This window comes from Lissotriton vulgaris, chromosome 11 (assembly GCF_964263255.1).
Source record: "Lissotriton vulgaris chromosome 11, aLisVul1.2, whole genome shotgun sequence".
NCBI classification, from domain to species: domain Eukaryota; kingdom Metazoa; phylum Chordata; class Amphibia; order Caudata; family Salamandridae; genus Lissotriton; species Lissotriton vulgaris.
This window is the reverse complement of record NC_141699.1, coordinates 1,071,242,079-1,071,266,268: the sequence shown is the minus strand read 5'-3', so window position 1 is coordinate 1,071,266,268 and position 24,190 is coordinate 1,071,242,079. Positions and strand designations below refer to the sequence as shown.

General features: G+C 42.8%; 1 protein-coding gene across 1 annotated transcript in view; it reads right to left on the bottom strand.

Annotated features, from left to right (window-relative positions):
* Positions 1–24,190, bottom strand: part of RNPEPL1 (arginyl aminopeptidase like 1) — a 116,856-nt gene that overhangs the window by 83,722 nt on the left and 8,944 nt on the right. The window contains exons 2-4 of the mRNA XM_086944481.1: positions 8,761–8,901; positions 7,937–8,088; positions 7,129–7,245 (exon numbers count right to left, since the gene is read on the bottom strand). Of these exons, the coding sequence (XP_086800607.1) occupies positions 7,129–7,245; positions 7,937–8,088; positions 8,761–8,901 (410 nt within the window). The remainder of the gene's footprint in view (positions 1–7,128; positions 7,246–7,936; positions 8,089–8,760; positions 8,902–24,190) is intronic.

Here is a 24,190-nt window from a genome sequence, read left to right as displayed (position 1 = left end):
GCCGGTGGTTGTTCTTCGGATGCGCTGGACGGTGGCGAGGGAGAAGTCGCCGGAGCGGAGTTGGCGGTTAGGGACGTAGAAGAAGAGTCGTCTGTTGAGGTAGGCTGGGCCGGTCTTGTGGAGTGCCTTGTGTGCGTGGATGTGGAGTTTGAAGGAGATTCACCGGTCGACCGGGAGCCAGTGCAGGTTTCTCAGGTGGGGGGCAATTTGGCTGTGGCGTGGTACGTCGAGGATCAGGCGTGCAGAGGCGTTTTGAATGCGTTGCAGTCGTTTGATGAGCTTGGCCGGGGCTCCCGCGTAGAGGGTGTTTCCATAGTCTAGTCTGCTGCGGACGAGGGCCTGGGTGACTGTTCTTCTTGTATCTGTCAGGATCCACCTGTAGATCCTGCGGGGCATGCGGAGGATGTTAAAGCAGGAGGAGGAGACTTCGTGGACTTGCTTGCCCATGGAGAGCGTGGAGTCGAGGATGACTCCCAGGTTGCGTGCGTGGTCAGTGGGTGTCTGGGCTGCCCCCAGTGTCGTTGGCCACCAGGAGTCATTCCAGGCTGAAGGGTTGGAGCAGAGGATGAGGACCTCCGTCTTGTCCATGTTCAGCTTTAGTCTGCTGCTTTTCATCCAGTCGGCGACGGCCTTCATTCCTTCGTGGAGGTTGGGTTTGGCGGGGAGGGGGTCCTTGGTGAGGGAGAGGATCAGTTGAGTGTCATCGGCGTAGGAGATTATGATAAGGTCGTGCTGTCGGGCGATGCATGCAAGCTTGGCCATGTAGATGTTGAACAGTGTTGGGCTGAGGGATGATCCCTGGGGTACGCCGCAGAGGATTTCGGAGGCTTCGGACCGGAATTGGGGGGGGGGGGGGGGGGGAGGAGGGGGGGGAGGCGTAGTCTCTGGGTTCTGCCGGAGCGGAAGGAGGTGGTCCATTCCAGGGCCTTGTCTCGGATCCCTGCGTCATGGAGGCGTGCGCGTAGAGTGCAGTGGCAGACAGTGTCGAAGGCAGCGGAGAGGTCCAGCAGGATGAGGGCTGCGGTCTCACCGTCCAGCAGGTTCCTGATGTCGTCGGTGGCGGCGATGAGGGCAGTCTCATTGCTGTAGTGGCTGCGGAACCCTGACTGGGATAGGTCCAGGATGCTGTTTTCTTCAAGGTATCGAGTTAGCTGTCTGTTGACGTTCTTCTCGATTACCTTGGCTGGGAACGGAAGCAGGGAGATGGGCCGGAGGTTCTGGAGGTCTCACGGGTTTTTTGAGTAGGGCGTTGATCTCGGCGTATTTCCAGCTCTCTGGGAAGGTCGTGCTCTATCGCATTCAAGCTACATCACACGTTTTCATTGAGTCCGATAAATACCTGCCTTCCAAAAGTACAATCTGATCCTCTTTTGCGTGTCTTCGGGCCTTCTTGTGTTTTATCCAAGACATCGTAGCTGTCAAACCCTGTATATGTCTTAACATACTTGCTTGTGTCCTCACCTCCTTCTGGGAAGCCCAACGCGTATACCATGAGCATTTCAAATGTTATCCCCAGCTTATCGATATGGCCAGTAATATCATAGCCTCCTTTTGGTGAATACCCGTCTATTGTATCCATTCAAAACAGCAACTCACATGTACAGAGTTGGAGAAATCGGTTCGCTGGAGACTTAGTTAAGAGATTCATGTCGGGAGTGCAAAGTCCTTACTATGTGAGTTCAGAACTTCCAGCATTTATATCCCAGCTGAGAGCGCTTCTGTATGTAAATGCAGAGTTTCAGCTTTCAAGCCATTGAACAGTAGTGGAGTGCCATCTACTGGTAGACGGAGGATGAACACCTTTCCTGTTCATGATGATATTTCAACGAGCTAATAATATCAGATCTAAGTCAATAAACTTTTCAGTAGACTGGTCTTGTTTAGGATGCAAGAAAGGGTCACGTAAACACGCCTCGAGTGTATTGCGAAGTGTACGACCCGAGGTCGGCATAAGTGCAGTGGCAATGTCTTACCACTAGAAATGTAAAAGGGGATAAGGCCAAAATGTATGTGGAATATCACCTTTGGGTGCATTCCATCAAGGACTGGTTAGGGAGGCCCCGGGATAAATCTTATTGAGAGTAAAGTAAGCTCTGTTTACTATGTTAAAATGCATTAAATCTCGCACTATGCAATGCTTTATATGGGAAGGAGGGTATCTTTTTCCATTCTGAAGCCTGCAGAGGCCTAGGTAGGTCGAATTCCCATCGTGTGCGTAGTTTATTCTAAGATACATCGCAGTGTTGTGCGACAGCTCTGTACAGATCAGTCTCCACCCAGAATCAGAAGACCCTCCGGGAGATCAAGGAGCAAGGGACCCTATGTGTCCAGGGTGGGAGCCTGAAGCCCTGGTGGGGTGTAGACTGAAGAAATATTGAGGGTCACCCCTTCCCAACTGCCCCTCACCACCACAAACTGTCCAGAGGGATCAGACCACGTCTTACTGTGGACAAAGGAACATGTCCGCCTACACAGCACTTCCACCCCTCTAGACCCTGATGTGTATCCTGTGTGTGCTATACGCGTGTTGCCAAATCTATCCAGTACTCAACAGTGGTAACCCCGTAAATGCGTTTTTTTTTTTTCAATACAATTTTTATTAAACAAAAGAAAGAAAAAGTACAAGGAAAGGTCAAATCCATGGTCAGGTCCACAATATAAATGACACAATATAGTACTGAGATATATCAATAAGCACCATACATTTCCCAGAGAGGAACCAGGGTGACAGTGTCTCGTCTGTCCAGTAAACTTCAAGTACAAGAAGACAGAGGTATGTCAACAGCATGTGTAGCAGATGGAAGCATACAACTGGGTCAATGGATACAGGAGTAAGAGTGTGTGCTCCGCATCGCTTGCCAGCTGGTCCAACAATAGTTCTCTTTCACGTTGTAGTTCTATGGAAGGGGATTCACATACATCACACCTCTGTATTTGTTCCATTTAACCCATTTATGGTCCCATTTCTTGGGGCATCCTCTATGCTCGAACACATCCTTCTCGGCAATCATTGCCCTATCCATGTCTACGACCCAGTCGCGTGTAAATGCGTTTCTTGTAGAAGGACTATGTCTGGGGCATATCTTTTTTTAAACTGTACGACCAACGATCGTTGAAGTTTTTTTATTGAGCCTGTTTATGTTCCAAGACCACACCCTCAGTGAATTCATGTTTTTGGTTCGTACAGACATATGTGGATGATTCCTCCGTCTCACCTAGATGATGGGTCCCCTTGGGTCAGTGTAGCTGGGCCATGCATTTTTTGCGTCGATCAACAGCTCATCCACCTATCATCTCTCTGAGCACTCGCTGCCATGTATAAAAGAACATAACGAACAAGTAACTTTACCCACGGTCCTTCTCCCTCACCCGGCTACCCAGGTTACGCAGTGCCCTAACTACCCAACCTGCAGAGAGCCCGTCGCCTCAAAACCTGCATGGTAATATTTATAAGAGGGAGTGTCTCGGCCACCTCAGTGTGAATATAGTAAAGGAAGGAAGGAAAAAGTGAAAAAAAGAGAAATCACAGTGATAACCCCAAGTAGAACAAATAAAATTGACACGCCCATTTGTAGGACAGCGAAATCTGATCTGAGTACCATGTGTATAGTCCCGGCTGCAGTCCAGCCCCCCTTCGGCACCTGTTCGGCACCCAAACATTTGCACTGCAGCCTGCCTTCCATTTTTCAGTTTGTTCTGGCGTTTCCAATACTCAATACCTCCTCAGGGAGTAACACCCGGCTCGTGTCCTGCTCAGTCTCTGGGGTGGCCTCTGTAACTCATTGCTCCAGTTGTTGCAACGGTTGCTCGTGACTTGATCGTTCTTGCGCCATCCCTCCAGCCACTCCCATGCTACTTCCGGCGAGGTGAAGTACCAGATCGTACCTTCGCTATCACCCATAACTTTGCTGGGTAAAGCATAGAATCTTCAACAATTAAGCATGATGAGCCACTGGAAATCTCTTGACTGCATTATAGCGAAGCTGACACATGAAAATATGCATATCATTGACCTAAAAGTGCTGGGTTCATGAAGGGAAGGCCTCAAGAACCCACTGATAGGCCAGAAAGAGGACAGATGTGCCAAGAATAGCCTGTATATGTCCTATTATTTATAGAGAGCTCATCTGCCAAAGAGGTCATGGTGCTACAGGCCAACTAGTAAACACAACATTGCTGTTAGCTAGGTATGATGGCAAAATAATCTCTGCCTATGATACGGAAACAACTAGGTCTTCAAGGATTTCCTTAGGCAGCCTAAGTTCAATGAAAAGCAGTGTTCTGAACATTAGATTCAACAATAGAGTAGGCATTTTGGGCCCGATATATCAAAACAAGTCGATATTAGCTGAACCATAGGTTTCCTTGGTTTATGAGAGCTGAACTGTCAGCCATAAACTTGGGCACTTTTTGGTAAAGTGAGGGCCTTAAACTGACTCGCTTCCACAAGGCTAACCAGGGTAGAGACCTAGGCATGGAAGGCACACGGTCCTTTTGCTTGTACCCAGCGAGAAACTGTGCCACAACTTCTTCCAACAACCTGCAGCTGGTTCTTTGAAAACTCCATAGAACTCCTAAGTAGAACCTACTACAATAGTTGATCAGAGAGTTAATTATGGCTTGAGTAGGGAAGGAATGTAGTGAGCCTGACACTGGTCCAAACAAAGAGGACCATGGACAAAAAAAGAACCATTTAAAACTCCTTCTCTGATTTGTTGAGAAGACATTCAAAAAAACTCGTGGCTTTACTAAAAATCGCACTGAGGGCTAGTAAAGAGAAAGAAGTCCAAGCCTTCCCACCCAGCTCCCACAAAACACCTCAGTACTAACCTGAAGCAGTCAATACAGCAGCCGTAACATTCTCATATAGTTCTAATGATGCACCTCCATAATGTAGTGAATGACAGAGTGACAAACATTTGTAGAATGCTCCTGTGGGAATATGCTATTTATTGATGCTCTACCACCCCGGGTCGCAGCATTACAGGGGCTTTCAAGTGCATCCAGTACTAACATACAAACATTCTACCATAAAGGTACTGAAACGTCTCATTTTCATTTGTGTCAGTGCACATCAACCCTGGCTTGCCACTTCGGCTATTTCAAAACTGGACACTGAACAGAGCTCCGTCATTGCACCACAGTGCGTACTCGCTATTCCAGACATCATCCCTCTACACTTTCCAACTGACCGAATGACTGTTTCTGCACCAGATCTCAGAACTATTGCGGCCACTGAGATCAATGATCTCCAGCACGCCTCCTATTGTAGTATCTCGCACCCAACCATCTCCCTCTCACCCGTCAACAGAAATGAGGTGCTGGTACTCCTGAAAGGTTAAATCCCGGATTCACAGCATCCAGGCTGTCGTCCTCCTTTCTAGAACTGTTTGAACTATTCACCAAGAATTGTATCAACTTAAGAAGGGTTGGTTCCATACTGCTTTACTTGTGCAATTACAAGACCTTGTCTTAAAATATATTTTCTACAATGTACACTGTCTACAAGTGACTACCCTATTGCTGGACTTCCTCCTATGAACAAGTTGCGTCTCAGCTGCGAATATATACATTTTGGTCAGTCCACTGGATAAAGATCAGTCAGGCTTTCGTCTTTTGCCCTAATACACAGCATTTATTTATTTATTTATTTGTGAGTTTATATAGCGCTTAAATCACTCCACCAGGAGTATCTCTGCGCTTTTTGACCGGTAAACAGCTGATGTACAGAGGGATGGGATTTAGATTTCATTTTTGAACAGGATAGTTTTTACCTGCATTTAAGCATTGATCGTATCAAACCAATCATACATGAAGGACAAATTGCCAAGTTCATCCGCCAACATTTGTCATCATTGTTTGAAACTGTTGATCATATTGTATAACTGGACTAATTGGTTTCAGTGACAGAGGCGGAGAAATGTGCACTGAATAGGTTTGTGATCATTCCTAGAAAATAAGTGCACAACACTAAAATGTGTCCTTTCTTTGTTCCAATTTTCAATAAAATATTGAGCAGAGAAACAATGCTGAAAACGAAACTCTATTAAATAAAAATTAGCCGAAAATCTAAAATTCTTCAGAGAATTTGAAAGATGATTTGCCTATTTAAAATTGGAATAACCTTTTGAATACAGCGGATACCTTTTAAACTGCCAAACTACATAAAATCTGAAAAATTTGCTTTTAGGCAAGGCTGGAAGAAGGACAATTCAAATACTTGCAGACCTCAATATGGAATTTCACTTCAATGCACTAGAATTTAAGAACTAAAATTAACTAAAGATTGCCTTAAAATTGCACTGGCCTTGCCTGAAGTAAGTGAAAATGTAGATATGTTGCTAAATTCTCTTTTCTCCAGGGATGTTAGAAACTACACACACTTCTAAAGCTTCTGTTTTTGTTTTTTAACATTGTCTTACCGCAAAGAAAAAGGATTCAAGAGAAACTTGACAGGAGTAAAGAAATTGGGAACTGATAGAGGATCAGATTTTCTTCTCTTTGCTGAGATTTAGATAAATACTTTTAGGACTCCCTCTCTTTGGGTTGGACTACAGTTTAGATTTATTGCAATTATTTTCTCTCCCTGCAGGATCTTCAATAATCGTCTCACAGAGAAAAGTAAACATCAATGTTGAGTCTGAGCATATTAACAGGATGTGCTGCACTGCAAAAGCCAAGCACTTTCGGGTGAAAACGTTCTAACTTTAAGAGCTTCACGTTTGCGGTGTCCTCCAGCTGCATTGTTTGGCGGCTCTAAAAGGACTATAAAGTAGGTTTACCGTAGTCCGAGACCACACCAGAGAAGATCTTATTTACTGTGTTTATGACATACCAACACTCATCTGATACTAATTCAATGTTATAATCAGGATATACTGAAATATTTCCTGCAAACCTCTGATGTGGTGGTGGTAGGACCCTCAGTGAGCAGTTATGTATGGGTAGACTTCAGCACGCCGGCCCACGTGCACCCATATGAGTTTTAAATGGCAGTAACTGTAGGCTAACATGTTTATTAAAGTCAAGAACTTAGAGATGTGACCTCCAGTCATTTACAAATCCAGGAGCATTGCAACACTTTCTCTTCCTTGATCACTCCATCCCCATATTCAATTTCCATCTCACCTTCCCCAGATGTAGGGACCGTACAGCGCCTCTGCAGCACTCAGCCAGCGCTCCACCAAACCAGCCAGCTTGCTGGTGGCAGTCTGCAGCAGGCAGGGCTCTGCCCACACCCTGCTCCTGCAACAAAACAAGATCACATTTTACAGCAACAGATAGAGAACTTTTCCTTACAGCTTCCCACACAAGAACAGGTTGTAAACACCTCATAACTATTGAAAGGAGGATACATTGCTTTCTAGCATTCTCAGCTGCCACCCGCCATGCATGCAACATTCAGGTCACACAAACAATAGGCCCACTCTAACCATTGCTGCATACAACAGAACTGTGTCATACTTTTGTTAGCTAAAGAAAGCAGTTCTTGAAAGTGCCTAGCCAATTGGAGAACAATATATAGACATTTTCAGAACAAAGTTTGATGGGTTCTTTTGCAGTGCGAACGTCAAGAGTAACAACAGCCCTGACCAGTGCTAGCTCATGGGAGAGCTGCAACAGACTAGAATGGGACCAAGCAGAGGTCTTGTATCACCCAGATACACAGCAGTGGCTCTCAGCTGCCCTCGCAAACCACTGTTCTGAGCTCTGTACATTTCACTTTTCCAACAGTATACTCGAAAATAATCAATATTGCTTTCTTTATCATCTACCCATCACTCTTTAGTTGTCTTCTCTTTACGAATTGGATACCCTAACCTTCTTAAACTAAGACACTAACAACTGTCTCAATTCTATCTTTTGCCACACCAGTCCAACAGTTTACCACAAACTGCAGGGCCCGCACAATGAAGACACATTCTTAAGTAGTTACCTAGGCCCGATGTCAGCAGGTACAATATCCCCGGCGGCCAAAGCCACAAGATATGCTGGAACTGGGTAATCCATCTGAAACTGGTAGATGCCCTCGTCCTGTAGGTAGGTACTGCGGGTGGCACTCATCAGCACCTGGATACCTTCAGGAGCCTAAAAAAACACACAAAACGTAGGTCATCCAAAACATGGCAAGTCAGGCTTCAACAGTTTGTATGTCAAAAGGAGGTCAAAGACAGCTAGTACTTGTCAGGGAATTATGTTATAATCTCGAGGAAAGGGCCGAGACCTAAGCATAATTTGCTAAAGGCAAACATGCTCTAGAGGAAAGAGTGACTTTAAAAAAAGTTCAGAAAACCAATATTCTTACACATGCTTTACTAAGCACATTTATTGTTATTCAGTCTATGGGAGGTAAATGTAATAGAGATTTGAGAGATTACTTGTCAGCATTGGCTCCATGCTTGAAGCACTTTAGAGTAATATACTCCTGAAGCAAGATTTACTCTCTACCACAGGGTCTGGAGGGAATCGTTCTACCGTCACGTGTGATGGAAACTTTACTCAATGCTTTAAGTGGTTCTGAACACACCAGATACAAGGAAGATGAACAAACTGCAATCTCTAACGCCCCCTGTCCTCAATTTTACAAGATCGTCCTACAGCTGAAATGCAGCTATGTTAGATCAATTCAGGTTATCTGCTGCTCCTGCCTGTATTAGAAGTCCAACCTCCCCACAGCATTACATGTTCACTATTTTATTTATTCTGAGCCACTGCAAGAGACGAGTTTGCTCCTTGACTCGTCAAAGTCCTGGAACTTACCTTCACCGTAGCAGAATATGTGCTTTTAACTGCCGGTGTGTCGAAGCATGGGAAGAAGGATCGGTTGCACACGGAGTGGCCTTGGGTAAACACGAACAGTTTAGAGTTGCCATACGTGAGCTCTGGATCCAGCCACCAAATCTAAGGACGACAAAAAGAAATATAAAGCATGTTGAGTCTCACCCAAAAGAGCTGAATAATCACCAGTCAAGCCAAATCACTGGTAGGAAAGAAACAGAAATGATAGCGCAGGCAATTGCAGACGATGCCGGACACTAGCAGGAATTATGCACTCAAAAGAAGAACCAACTACTTGCGATTTCCATATTCCATAGGCTTGCTTCTATGATAAACTAATTGCACAGCCATGGATCATTGCTGCAAATATTAAACTAAATCATCTGCAATGGGCCATTTATGCAGGCCTGGCACCGAGAGGGCTTAAAGCTTTCTTTTAAGGAAGGCAAATTATTATTTTATCACTTCACCCTCTCAACCCAAGTAACCCTCCTGATTTGTTCAAATATATTTATCTCCAAGTTATAACTGCACACCTGGCATAAGACGTCATTATCCTGCATTTATGCTGCTGAAAGTACCATCTGGCTGAGAAGAGACAACAATGAATCACCAGTGCCATCCTAACCAGAGTTCCACCATCACGATGCCATCTCATGGATACATAACTGCTTAACAATGAAACTAAAAACAAGCGTAGTGGTCTCTGGTGATCAATCAAACTCTGAATCAAGGGACTCGGACTGAAATCAGAGGAGCCTTGTTCTATCCTTGTCATCTACAGCACTGAGCTAGGCTTTGACACCACAGTTAAATAATGTGGTCAGCTCCTGCCTCTTCTTCCTCAAAAGCTTTGCTTTTCCATCATACCACCTACAGTGTTGGCTCTTCTCATCTTAGTTAACAGCAACCATCCTCCTGAAATCCTGCTAAAAAGGCCATGCTCACATACCTCCAACTCTCCTCTTTAGTTTCTTTCTTGTAGCCTCCCTCTACTGTTTTACACATGCTTTCCACAGTCTGAGCCTTTTTATTCAACTCCAAAAACTTGAAATACATTCCATAAGAACTGCTGAGATCTGCAGACAAAACAACCTTCAAATAAATTACTTCTGAGTGGAAGGAAAAGACTGATTTTGGTTCTTTCAGCCAACCTGTGTATCTCATAATCCAGTCCATCCAGTTAATTAACAACCCTGTGAATTTCAATTGGAGTCCAGAACTGCCTCGCTGTGCCTAAATTTAATTCCATCCTAATGATATATAACTAAGCCCTGAATGCTCATCAGGACAGCCACCACATTCCACATTACCTTTGTTAGAAAGCTTTAAAACCTTCTTGTGAAACTATGATGGACGAAGTCCAGTAGGGACGGTGGGTCAGCACGGAGAAGGGAATGGAGTCCATGCATACTCAGTACTAGAGTTACTGTTACATCTACCTGGTTTTTACTTCTAAACTTTGGAAATCTATCGCCAAGCACAGAAAACAGCTAGAACGTAAAACCTTTAACACTGAACTAAATTACTATGAACTAACAGGCAAAACTGACATCTGTTCACAAGCTTGAGTCTAACAAACAATTTACAAAATCAGGGTTACATGGAACATATGTAGGCACCAGTGTTCTCAGAATAAAGAACATGGATATAAATGTGCTTGGAAAATTATTTGCGACCCCTTCTTGGAGGGTGGACCCTTTGTTTAATTTCTAACAATGTCAGGGTGATCCATCCATTTATAGCAATGTGAAAAAAATGGACCACATGTAAGAGGATATGACTGGGGAAAAAACTGGAGACCAGGAGGTAAACTCCTCTGGCCATGAGAACATTTGGATAAAATCTGGAAAGTGAAGAACAATTTCCGTCAATTTTTCAAAGTTGCAGCACACCGACTAACCTAACTCAGACGTTTTTTATAGGAAGGAACTGGAAATGAAAATAAGAAGGGGAAGATACTGTTCACCACTAATGTGCAGGAAAAGAAAAGTTATTAGATAAGAAGGAACCCATCTTCATAAAGTAAAGAACAACTTGAACAACTTAACTAATACAGAAGTAAGCATTACTGAATTTTACAAATAAAATATTACAGTACTGATGCAAATTTGATCAGTGAAACACATGTAGCAGCTAGAACAGCAATTTTTAAATTTCCAGCAGGGTGGTGCTGTTCTGCTGAACCAAGAACCTTCCTACTGTTAAAAGGTAAACAATTGACTGCCACCACCGGAGAGCAAGAAAGGCACCGATCCTAGAGTCTCAAACCAAATTAAGAAACTTTCCTGCAGCAGATCTCTTCAACAGAGTAAATCCGTTGCAGTCAGGACCAGAGAGATCAGTGCCAGAAAATGGAGTTAAGTGTACTATGACCCAAATACCACAGGCCGTAAAGTGTTTGTTTAGAACGCAATCACTGCCACGTAAATCGAAAAAAATGAACGAGGGAAAAAAAAGGTTGGAAACGTTTCCCCCAGACAAATGCAACTCCATGGGCCAAGGGCTTTTCCGGATCCTGCTGAACCTGGTCACAATTATCTTTTTCCTGTCATTATATACAGCTATGAATCGAAAAGCCTTGAGTTTAGCTGATTAGCTGTTCCGTGTTGGAGTTGTCAGGAAGGCAGTTTGAAACTTCAACGACACAATATTCAACAAAGTGAGAATATTAAGACATCATTGCGTGGCCCGTGACCAGGACTAGAACACCAGCCTTCTCTGCTGTGATCCATTGGTGCTTCTTGTCATTAAAATCCCAATATCAGTTTCCATGATTATTGATCTGAATGAACGCTCTTCAAAAAAGCAAATGGAAAATGGAGAATGAAAACCAGCCTTTGCTTTTCAACATATTGAGTTACAGTGTATGTCTGATTGCTCTGTGTGCAGAAACAAGAAGTTCAAAGGTCGAAAGGACAGTGTTAGGGCTATCCCAATGATTACAGGTCTCACTGAGCTGTATGTCAAGTCCAGATACATATATGATCTGTATGTTTCCAATGTCACTGTTAGTGAATCCAATGCAAATATAGCGAACACGCACACTCTGCACCTTTTGGATTTTTCAAACATTTGTGAGCGCATTCCCAAAAAGCCTCACACAGACTTCAGTTACAACCTGAAGGAGGAAATAAACATGTGTCAACCCAGTTTTCAAGTGGAAGGTAAAAAGAAGGTGTTGCTGAGAAATAGTCTTAAAAATGTGTCTAATTTTGAACCCTAAACCTACGGATTTTACTGAGTTGGAAAAATATTAAAACTTCGGTCTAGGGAAACAGCTGACTACTTTTCAGTAAATTCCATACATGTAAAATTACACACCTGTTTGGATCGAAGTTTACTAAATAACTAACGATGGTACACATGTCTAAGAACAGATGTCAAGCTATACCTACTTGAGTAAAGCGTGTACATAGACATTTACCACAATACTTCTGCCATGCATATAGCAAATTCATATTCCCTAATTTGTTTCGAAGAAGTGTGCTGGTCAGTATCAACGTTAAATTAAGTCTGAGTAGGAAACCTAATAACCACTCATTTGTTATGTTTATTAATGTGGAACAAGTACGCCAACATTTCTTGTTGCCAAGTACAACGCCATAACACCACATGCAGAGATGGCAGATTAAATAGACATACCTTCTCTGTTTTTTTGGAGATTCATTAAGCAGCATTCAGTGCAAAACTATGGGGATGTGAGAGGCAAGGAGTAAAATGATGAGATGCACCATTGAAAACCAAAGCCTCTGACATATCTTCTAAATTAGGTACTTAAAAAGATCTCACAGAACGGCTTCATGTGCTATCACCAAATTATTTGGAGATGTATTTTTCTTCTCTTGAGGTTTGTGTGACAGCATAGCTGACTAGCGGGTCATATTTTACTACAGGCGGCCCAGACCTTTGGTGGGTAATGAGCAACCTTCGAGTGTGAATTGAAATGGCGAGCAACAGCTGAACCTCAACAAAGCTTGTTGATATATGTGTTGGTAAAATGATTGGCACGAGAATAAAACTGAAAGGAATGTATTACAATGACCTAAAATACATTAATTTCCATATAGATACATATTAAATATTTCGAAAGAACAGTGGAAACCTGCCTTTTTAAAAGAGTACAGGTAAGTAGCACTGAAATTGACTTAGACTAATCTATAAGATATGAAGGTTATCCTTAATGTGTTTATGAAAAACAATGGCAATATCAGGGGTACTTTCTTGACTGTGTCATTGCATATTGTTGTCCTTTGCGCAAAAGCATAAAAGGGAGTTGCGCAGTAAAACCCGACTGAGCTTGCGGACTGCATCAGAGACTTCGGAAGCTTGTGAATCTCTTTCAGTGATCACAAAGCACCACTACAGAGGTTGCAGCCATGCTCTTTAGAGTCACGGGATCCTGGCAGAATTGTCATTTCAGCTTTTGCCTGCCCTTGGCGAACAGTTTTCAGAGAAGCCACTGGAAGGATGGAATCTGAAGGGCCCTGTGTGCTATCCTTCACACAGAAATGTCTGTGCTGTGTAGCGCTAGCAAAATAAAACGGAGGCAGGGATCCATTGGTCAGCAACATGTGAGGGTGCCAAGAGCAAAATGTTGCTCATGTGCAACTCGTTTGGGATCACTGTTTTACTACAAGCCTTGTTGCAACGAGATGAACTGGGTATAGTCTTGACAAGGTTTTTCCGGGACCTTGGTTAAATACTGTATAAGTATATCAGAAATGGGTCTGAATCTCAGATTAGATTCCCAAGTGAAGGATTTGAATCCCAGTCAGACACTTCCATAAAATAAAAAAGTCCCACAATTCCTAAAACATTAGGAAAGTCTCAATGTATTTGTTTTTTAAAGGTGGCTATAAATAAATAAATAAAATAGGCCGTTGTAGTCTCTTTAGGTTGAAGCCTACCAGCCAGTAAGGCTGTCTCGTTGCTAAAGAGTTCTTGTGAACACTCGGAAAGCTGATCTAAGAATGCATTCTGCCCATTGTTTACCATTGGCTTTATTGTTTTTAACTCACATTTGCTTGCTTTGTATTTGCAGTCTTTTTTGTTTTAGGCTATACAGGATGCATTTGTGCCAACCGTGGAGCACTCCCCGATTACTGTATTCTTCCATGATTGCTCGTTTTCTATAAACAGGCCTTTTCGTTGCTTATATACTTACACCTCCAGGATTGCAGTGATGGGTAGGTCGCTGTCAGTTACCCGTGCAAGATGCTCAATAGCGCTCAATGCCCAGCTAACTCTGCAATACCTAATGCAAGAAGCTGGCTCTCTATATAAGGTACAAAATGAAATATATGGTGCAGAGTCCAGTGAGACCCTGTTTAGTAATAATACAGAGGCAAAAGTAGACCATATTCTCTATTTGTGGTAGTGTGGATCAGAAGTTAGACTTATCAGAGGGTAATGCTTAGGAATAAATGAGACACTCAAGAATACATTCAAGACCAATTTGCAAAAATAACAGATTTTTATCTCATTTCTAAGATGAAGAACTTTGTTCACAGGTAAGTCCTTTTTAGGTCGAGCCAGGGCAGCACGCATGCGCTGCTCTGTGAGGCATTTTTTTCCTAGACTATGAAAATTTAGCATCGCCCATGTTTTCAAGTGACTTCTCTTGCTTTCAATAGTAAATGCCCTCTTTTGATCGGTGGATAGGCTTACTAGTCCCTCCTTTTGGGCTTTCGCATCCTCCCATTAGGACTGCCGTTACTTGTGCCAATAAGCTTCACGTTATTTCCCGAACTTCAACAGCACTCTAAGTGGTTGCCCTGCCTCTGCTCGTGTTCCTGCCCTGAAATCTTCATGGACGCTTTATTCTTTCTAGCTTGGCCCGTCAATTAATCTGTTATTCTCTCCGTGCCGTTCCCTACACCACCTCATTCCTCTCCCAACAGGGCATGCCTGCCCCACCACCCCTCTGAGATCGCTGCTTCTACCGACTCATGGTGATGCTTTTTCAGCTGAGGCATCCGGTCTGTCATATAAGTAAAAACATTTCCATTAAAAAAATGCAATACCTATTGCAATCCTCAGATGTCACTGAGATCCCGTGACCGCAGCCCACTGCTCCCCTGTCCACAGCTGATAGAACTACTAATGACAGGTTCCCATCTAACGACTGCCTACTCTAACTCAAGCAAATACGAGACCAATTGCCTTGCAAGCTCATCAGGGCGGTATGGATCTGGATGCACACCAGCGGCTTACTCGAGTGTCAGTGAGGCCAGTGCGGACTGACCCTTCAGTGCAGTAATAGAACAGCTGCTTGCATGGCACCGCCGCACTATTCATCCCACCACTGTCAGGGCAGTGTAGTACTTTTAGACTGTTCAACAGATCATGTTTTGTTGGCTTCAAAATTAAAAAGGTGAAGCCGATCACCACCTCCTTACTGTGGGTACTCTGCTGCTGAGGGAAAGGACCAAGCTCATTTCCATTGAATGTACATTATGGCCTACTTGTATTTTTGCAAACGAGTTGTATTTCAAGCTTCATACACATTAAATCTGGCCCAGATTTTATGAGGAAGATTATCTAACAGCCGCATAAATGATGTTAAGAACAGGCGAGGATTGACATTTGTGGAATATCTCTTTTCAATATTTGATGGTATCAGCCAAATTGCGAAAGTGCAACCAACCGTAAACATCTATTCAGTAAGGACTTGAACCAGACTAACAGGGTACCCGTTAAATACCAAGATAAAACAGAATTAGGCCGATCCACCGCTTATCAACTTCATGTCCAAGATAATCAAACACCAAATGCACCATCCTTTCAGTGCTCCAACTCGGCTAAAATTCAATAGATTCAAAAGATGGTTATTAACAAAACGATGGACCTGACATAACTTTTTCCAGCCGACTATAGGGGAGAGATAGGAAAGTTATTCACAATCTTAGGGTCCGTGGTGGCCTTTTAACAAGATTACTCACTGCAGCCAATAAACTACTAAATGATTAGTCGCATCCTTACAACATGTGTTCAAATTTTGATATGGTAACTTCTTGGGGCTCATCCAAGATCAGCATGACAAGAGAGGGACGTGCAATTAAGTCATTAATATTTTGTCTTTTTTGTCCAGCTCCGAAATACTTTTAAATAATTCTATAGAGGAATTTGAGCCATGCTACCCATCTTAGTATTTAGCAAACAGGGCTCCATACTGCTCACAATGACATGGAAAGACAGCAGGCACTGTGTGGCATTATGTGCACTTGGACTCGAAGCCTCAGAAGGAAGACTGAGTTTTCCAGATTATGAATTATACTACTGGGAAGAGCAGCAACAATGGGTAGCCGAGTTGATGAACACAAAACTAGACTTGCAACACTCGATGATAACATGACCTTGAACCCAGGGGAACCAAGACAAATCCCCCCGTTTAATAAACATAGTTCACCAAGGTTGGCAGCATTATTTTAGGAGAGTAGGGTTATGCACATTATATGTCTCACAGATGCCAATAAGCACCCTAAATTGCGTCGGGAAATGACGTACAAGCACTGGAAAAATTACAGCATCAATACTGTCAGAGATCAATAGGGTATAGGCACACTTAGACCGTTTCAGGATCACTTATGCAAAAACAAAGTACCCTTAGGGCAATTTTGGGCATGCAGAAGACTTAGAGACCATACATTAAAGATGGAAGGGTGCTGCCTTGGAAGAGCCACACAAATGCAGCTGATGCTCTCTATGAGAGAAAGGAAAAGAGCAGTAACACCATGACAAATTTGTGGTGGACGACACTAAAAGAGATCTATCCAATCAGTTTAGAGGCCAAGCGGTCAGCAGATATGGGAATCAAGTTGGAAGAGAACTGCAAGCTGATCTTATAAGGTGACCCTAAAGTCTCCATGAATGAAAAACTAAAATTACAGCATTTTTACTTTGTGTATTGCACATACGTTATCCCCAAAAGGTTAGCAAAAATATACGCTATCATAATGACCGAATGCCCTATATGTGAAAGTACAGATGCAGATTTCTATCACATGGTGTGGTCATGCTAAATAACAGCAAACATCTGGGATCAAATTGTAAAGATATTGTAAGTGAATAGAAAGGATATTGTAAGAAACACTAAACAAGACAGATCTACTAAAATGAAACCTGCTTACTGGGTCTTATGCCCTGCCCATCGCGGGAAATAACCTAGAAATAAATTCTTAGACTTGGCCCCAGTTACTGAATTAAAGGAACAGCAATGGCAATAAAAACCATAGTGCCCCAGTTTCTTTTTTTATTGCAGAGACTAAATTAAGGTGTAGAACTAAAGGGCACAATCCCTAGAAATGAACAATTCAAAGGCCAAGGTGCATCTGACAACACTTTGGACAAGTAGGAGATGAGAACATCTTTCAAACAGGAAGCAAACGATAAGAAACCACCATTAACCTACTGGACAGCAAGATGGCACTACTAAACACACTCCAAAATACAAATACATTCCTGCTAAAGGCACCTACCAACCCGGATCACGCAAAGACAGACCAGACATCAGGACACTATGCACAACACAACATCTTGTGTAAGGACTCCGCTGCACCTAAAGTTTTGTTATAACCAAGTCACTGCCCAAAATATGGATATGTGACACAGAGAAGACAGAAATCACCACAATCCAGGTACAGTGTAGAAGACTACTATAGTTTATCAGAACTTTCTAAAAAAAATTGAGAATGAATGGAACCTAAAAGAAGATTAATCTTAAATGATAGCCTGATCTCCAGTGCAACAAGTTGTTTTGATTTTATTCCAGATTCGCTATTTTTCTGGAACTGCGTAAGGAGCCCTCGTCATATGCTTCAAAAATAATCTCATAGCTCCCATGGTGTGCCTTTTTGTTAGTTTTGTCATATAGTTTTATTTACAAACCAGGGAATAACCCTGGTTCAAGCACGTTTGGATCAACAAAATCTCCAATTTAGAGTTGGCCATGGCTGACAAAATAGGACTTCATTATTGCAAATGGGTTGACTCCATGTCCAAACGTTCTTAGTTTTAAAAGCTGATCCACAGCAACATGTCAATAAATGGCCTTTAAACTTTTAGTAGGAGCTATTCACCCACTAGAATAAAGTATAATAACGTTTGGTTAATACAGCTTAACTTTTCTGTACTCACCAAGCAAATGAAAATTTATGGTTTTTGTTTTAAAAATCTGATACCATTGGACCCACCACACTTCACCCACTATGTTCTTTATTACATAACATTCAATGACAATATCATGTTGTGTTAAACTTTTTGAGAGAAGCCAGATCTCTACCAACCAGGGTGCACAGGTGTAATGGCCAAATTGTCCCTTTCAACCATGTCTAATGACAGTAGCAGCAGGAACAAGATTTGCTGAGATACGGTGACAAAGGTGGAGCTCAAACTAGTACCTGTAAAGCAAGCAAAACTAGCACCACAAGATTTGCCACCAGGAACGAACCTCAAGCTGCTATAGAAGATAAAAGTCTTAGCACAAAACGACCAGAGTTAGATCTCTCGCCACCTCTAGAACCAGGGCATAGCACAATAGTGGCTTCAGAAGAAGCAGGATCAGTCTGAGCAAGGTACAGTGCAACGATGTAGAACTCATAATCTGCATAAGAAAGCAGGAAGGCTGGAAGATATATAGTAGCAGGCACAGAGACTGCAACAGCCCCAGCAACAGAAGGGAGTAGCGCTGAATGATGCTAGCAAGGAAGGAGCACACCCTAAACTACAGAGTCATTGAGCTTTGATTGGCTGGATGCAGCTTCCAAAGGCTAAAGAGTAAGCAGGCACAGGGCACAGCAAAACACTGCATCAGGGACAGAACTCTCTTCGGTTCTAAAATAAGCAGTGTGCCAATGGATGCAGGCAAAGGTCTTTTGTTAAACTAATAAAGAGATTTAAACCAGACGAGAAAGAGGACCATGGATCACAAAAATTCAGGTCTTGGGAGCAAAAAGAAGAACTATAGAACATGCTGATGAAACTCGCACCACCTGGTCTTGGTTCCAGTAGTTGGGTTGGAGCTGCCAGTAGCTTAACTGAAATATGACCAGGGCTCAGTGAGTCAGAAGGATGGGGCTTGGGCAATGCCAACTCTCAAAGCAGCAGGTCTAGGGGTCTAAGAGACACTGGGGAGTTGAATAACCTTTCCACTGCTACTAGAAGCAAGGCGTGATTCAGGCAGATACAAAGGCATGTAAGGAACTCACCGAATCTTTCGTAAAAGAAATACCAACCCTTTCTAGTACAAAGTCAGGAATGTACATTATACCAGTGCAAGGAGAAATGCAGGCCAGGCCGCAACCAGTAAGTCAGGATGGTAGTCCAAACAAACATGACCTAAGCTCCGCATAAAGCAATAAATTGAACTGGTGTTACTACTTCATAAGACAGACAATATAAGCTGTGGCACAAACTCTTGAGGTGTCAGTGAGGCTAACCACATTTCTGAGTTGCTTGGCCTCAAGTGGAAGGCCTGACCCTCTGTGGTTAGTCTCCCCACACTGTTGCTGGACAGCCGCCCAGAAGTGAAATCACATTGCTGAGAACATAAATTTGGTGTTCGCCACAGGCAGTGTAAACTAAATATATATTTGTTCTGCTATTCTACAAATTACTATATTGCCCTCATCCAAGTCAGAGAAACTTTTGATAGAGGAACCCCCAAAAGGAATGAATGGAAAAAATGTATTGCACAATTATTTAAAATCATTTACAATATTTCTTACATTTGTAAATGGGAAACATGAGGAAAATTCAGCTGAATGCGATGTTAAGCTATTTAAAAATACGTGTTCAATTTAAAAAGCAAAGAGAATTGTTTTAGTAGCAATTGTAAAATAAATATCCAACTCAATGTCTTAAAGCCATCGGGAGGCAGAATTATGAAACATAAATGAATCTTGTTAACCACCGTGTGCCTCGGCATCGCTAGATTTAAGAAGACTGAGTGCCTAATTTCAAGTGAAAGTTTGATATTGAAATTGAAAAGCAAGTCTGTTTTCTGATTTTTACGTCGCTACTGTACAAGCTCTCCAGGTGTCGACCAAACCTTCTTTCTCGGATAACCGAACACGCAACTCAGCCATATATTTCTCAAATTTGGCCAGGTCTGTTGGTGCGATGCAGGTGAACAGGACTGTTACTGCTTCTTTGCATGTCCGCACTCCTTTAGATAGACCCATCAGTTTTAGGAGCTTCTGGCGCTGTTGTTGCAAGCCTGGGAAACAGCAGACTAAATGTATCAGAGACTCCTTTTGCAATTACATATTCTGCATCGATTACAGAGGCCAGGGATTTTCATCCAAGGTTTAATTCTTTGGTTGGAAGGGGCACTAGCCTGGCCCAATGGATGTTTTTTCAAAGCCTTCCTCCCCACTGCTTGCTTCAGGTAGCGCTGTAATTTATGCTCCTTGTATGATGTCATCAGACCTGGGAGCCCTCCCTGTGCTATGAAGATTGCTAGGTCTACTTCCGGTGATAATTGGCAGATGTGTTTGTTGAGGGAGTGTTTGATTGCCACGTAACCTAGGCCCTCTTTCCCCTAGTTTTGTGTTGTCAGGCCCAATGTTGCCACTGCTTCCTGCAGATAGGTTTTCCATGGATTGATTGACTCTTCATAGATGGGCTTTAACATGCTCTTTAGGCTTCCAGTTGCTGCATTTGACACCTGGTACAAGTATTTTGCCTGTATGCCCAAGCATTCATAGTGTTGTTGTACCAAACCAAACTCCAAGCGGATCTGGCTATTCCAGGTGTAGATTGGTAGCTTAAATATGCGTTTGTACACCTGGCATTGTGATTTCTCTAGTGTAATATCCATCTTGCCTGGGAATGCCTGCTGTGCATAGCCCCCAATTGCCCTTATTTTAGACTGTATTACTCTTCTTTTTGGGACTGTCATAGGGCTCAGCAATTTATCATGGTGTTTGCACAATGCGCAAAGAGTCGATTGTGCTTTTGAGTTCGTTTTTTTAAGATGTACGACTGATTTCCCGTTATCACTGAGCTATGCCCCAAGATAGTAGTATGATTTTGTGGTAGCGATTGTCTCACTGCCCACTTTACATTTAAGTAGTGGGTTTTTTTGTGCAGCGTCCACATATTTTATATGTTTTATATAGCACTAGCTAGACCTGAAGGTGTCAGAGCTCTTTACATGGTCTGGAGCAAATCCAGTGAAACAGGAATAAAATAAACATCTTGGGATAGATACAATAGATAACAGGTACACAACACAGCACAATAACAAACAAGCAAATAGTTAACTATAACATAACTTTCAGTCCTGCACACGAGATAACAGACCAAGAACAGTAGTTTAAGAATTAAAGTATTTGTTGAGGAGGAAATTCAGGTGTCTTTCGAAGCCAGGGAAGGAGGGGTTGCATCGCAGATCGCTAGGTGGAGCATTACATATGCTTGGAGGATATCCAGAAAACGAGCTAGACTTGGTAGATGATTTTTTTAGATTGGGATGTAGGAGCAAAAGTGTGTTGGAACTTCTCAATGATCTAGAAGTCCTTGCTTTCGTAGGTTTGCTTTCTAAGTAGTTTGGGGAATGTGAGTGGAGGGCTTTGTGGATGATACAAGGAGTCTTGAAAGTACATCTTCTTTCAATAGGAAGCCTGTTGAGTCGCTTGAGTGCAGGAGTGATGTGTTCAAAATAATTGACATCAGTAATGAGCCAAGCTGCCATGTTTAGAACTGATCTCAGAGGTGTGAGGTGAGATTTTGGCTTTCAAGGGAGAACGGTATTTCTGTAGTCTAGTTTGGAGAGAAACAGAGATTGCACCACAATTTTGAAATCATCTACGGGGATGAATAGTTTGAGCTTTTTGAGGCGTTTTAGTGCGTAAAGCGCTCCTTTGGTTGAGTTCTTAATCTGTGTTCTTTCATTGACATGTTGTTGTCCAAGCAGAAGCCCAGGGAGTTCACGGAGTTGGATAGAGAAAGAGCAATTTAAGGCGTTCAGGTCTCTGATCCATTTGTGAATAGGAAGATGGTTGCATTTGGGGGGAAATGGGATTATTTCTGTTTTGTTGGGGTTTAGCTTAAGGTGATTGGAGTGAAACCAGGAATGAATCTTGTTCAGAGTGACGTTTAAATGTTGAATGTCACTGGGCAATTTTATTTTGTAGTAAATTTGAGTGTCATCCGCATAGAAGGGATATTTGATCCCTGCTTGCTTCAAGGTGACCTTAAGGGGATCCGCGAAGAGATTGAACAACCAGGTCGGGGGGGGGGTGAGACTAGAGCCCTGAGGCCCTCCCAGGGTGAACGGTGTGGGTTTTTAGAGACATGAGATGCTTCGGATTTGTTGCGCACAGTGTTGTAGGAAGGATGTGAACCATTTGAGGATGGTGCCATTGACACCAAAGCGAAACTTCAGTTATTCAAGTAGGGCTGAATATCATCACTTTGGTCTTGTGTGAATTTATTACCAATTCATTGGTCTCGTTATAGATGTTGAGAGCGTTTGAACACCTTTGGAGGCTAATTCTGGTGTGGTCCAGATCTAAAGTTATCCCTTGGCTTTACCTCGAGCTGAGAGAATAGCTACGCTGGAATAACAAGCATAGTAATCACGTGTGGGATTAGTAGACCAAATTTCCTGTGGGGCTATAATATCGTACTTGTGACAAGAGCTCGCGCGTCAGGATTATTAATTTTCCCTTTAAGGCCTGCAAACTTAGTATAGAGAAGGGTCTTGCTTGGTTAGGGCCTAAGAATTCAAGGAATGTATTCTTATCAAGTGGGAGATTCCGACCAAATCCCTGAAGTTGAACAGTGGTTTGATGTATCACAAAAGAAAGTCAATCGAAGTCTGAAAGGACATCAAACCTCTTAGCAGTGGGAATAGAAAAGGGAACACTTGAACTTGCAGGGAAAGCTGTTAATCCTTGAGCAGACACTCTAGCTGGTAGTCTGGTGGGTTAACCATGGGTAGGGGTCTTTCCTTGTCCTGCAAAATATACAACAATGGATCATTTGGATAATGTGAAATGAGAAGCAGTGCTAAGCATGAGCAGCCCTTGCGTTTACATGCCTGTAAATACAGTTAAATGTTTAGGATGTGTTTGCTTGCTACCCACAACATGGTTGTAAAGCGGTCTAAAGGACTAAATCCGCCAGAAGAACCTTACCCTCACACGTGCGGCGATCAAGAAAAAAAAAAGACCCCCACACCTAATAATCCCTCTCCAATCAGTATGTTTAAGGGAGGAGAGATATCGTCCTATACACAGTGGAGATGTTTGGGCCCAAGTAGGTCGTATTCAACATTGGTTGTCCCTTGGACTTCCTTTGCTCCTGCACCGTCTCGCTCAGTAGAGTAGATGACTGCCATTGGACAATAACTGTTTACTGACAAGACACAAAAGTTTAAATCCGTTGCTGATTTGCAGTGGTAGGAACCATATATTATGTGAGAATTCCACCAATCCAATTTGCCAGGTCTCAACTTTAGTAACTTTAGTATAAAATCTTCAGTGATTTGTCATTTAGACCATTTAAACATATTAACTAAAAACCTAAACAGATTGACCAAAACCTGACTGTACATTGTATCCAACAGAACACCATCTCTCCTGAGCAGTGTCATAGAAGGCTAGTGGTGTGAAGTCCACAATGCTCTCCAGATCTGTGTGCTGCAGAAGTTGCTAACTATGAGTGCACCTTAGTTTTGTTATTGCCTGGCCACTGAGGCAGACCACCACAGGTTGTTATATGCTTTTGAAATATTGCCAGGTCCCTTAATGCATTACTTAAACAACCTTTGAGACTAAGATTCACAGAGAGACATGGTTGGTTTGATCATTCATGTACTCAAGGCATCTAAACGCCTACGGATTGATTACATAGCTCCCCCAGGGACTAGTCAGTCATTAAGCATCTAAGAAAAGACTATAATCTGGCATTAGTTCATAGGAAAAAGATGCTTAGAGAGGAGGCTTGGTAAAATTTGGCCCTGCTGGCTGAGACTAATGACGTTACCCTCATTTTTCAGTAATGCAAATGCCCCTTTTTTTCAAAATAAGACAGCACCTGAATTTACTTCATTTGTTTCTCAACAAGTGTGGGTGGACCATTTTCAGGTATTTTTGATTCCCTGAAGAATAACACTCTCCCAATACCTGACGAGAATGCTAACCAACTATGTTATGAGCCCCTGGACTTTCTTTGGATGAGGATCTCCTGTTCCTAGAACATAGTGCTGGAGGCAAGGTACCCGGTCCAGACAGAGTCTCTGTCGATGCCTTCAGAGCATTGGGGCAACTACGGGGCCCCATTTTTAATGCGGCCTCTGAGTGCACAATCCATTCCAGCTGGGCCGATTTAATCATAGTGCCTATCTTTAAACAGAGGGACTAAACTGACCCAAAATGTTACTGTACCATCTCCCTCCTGGATT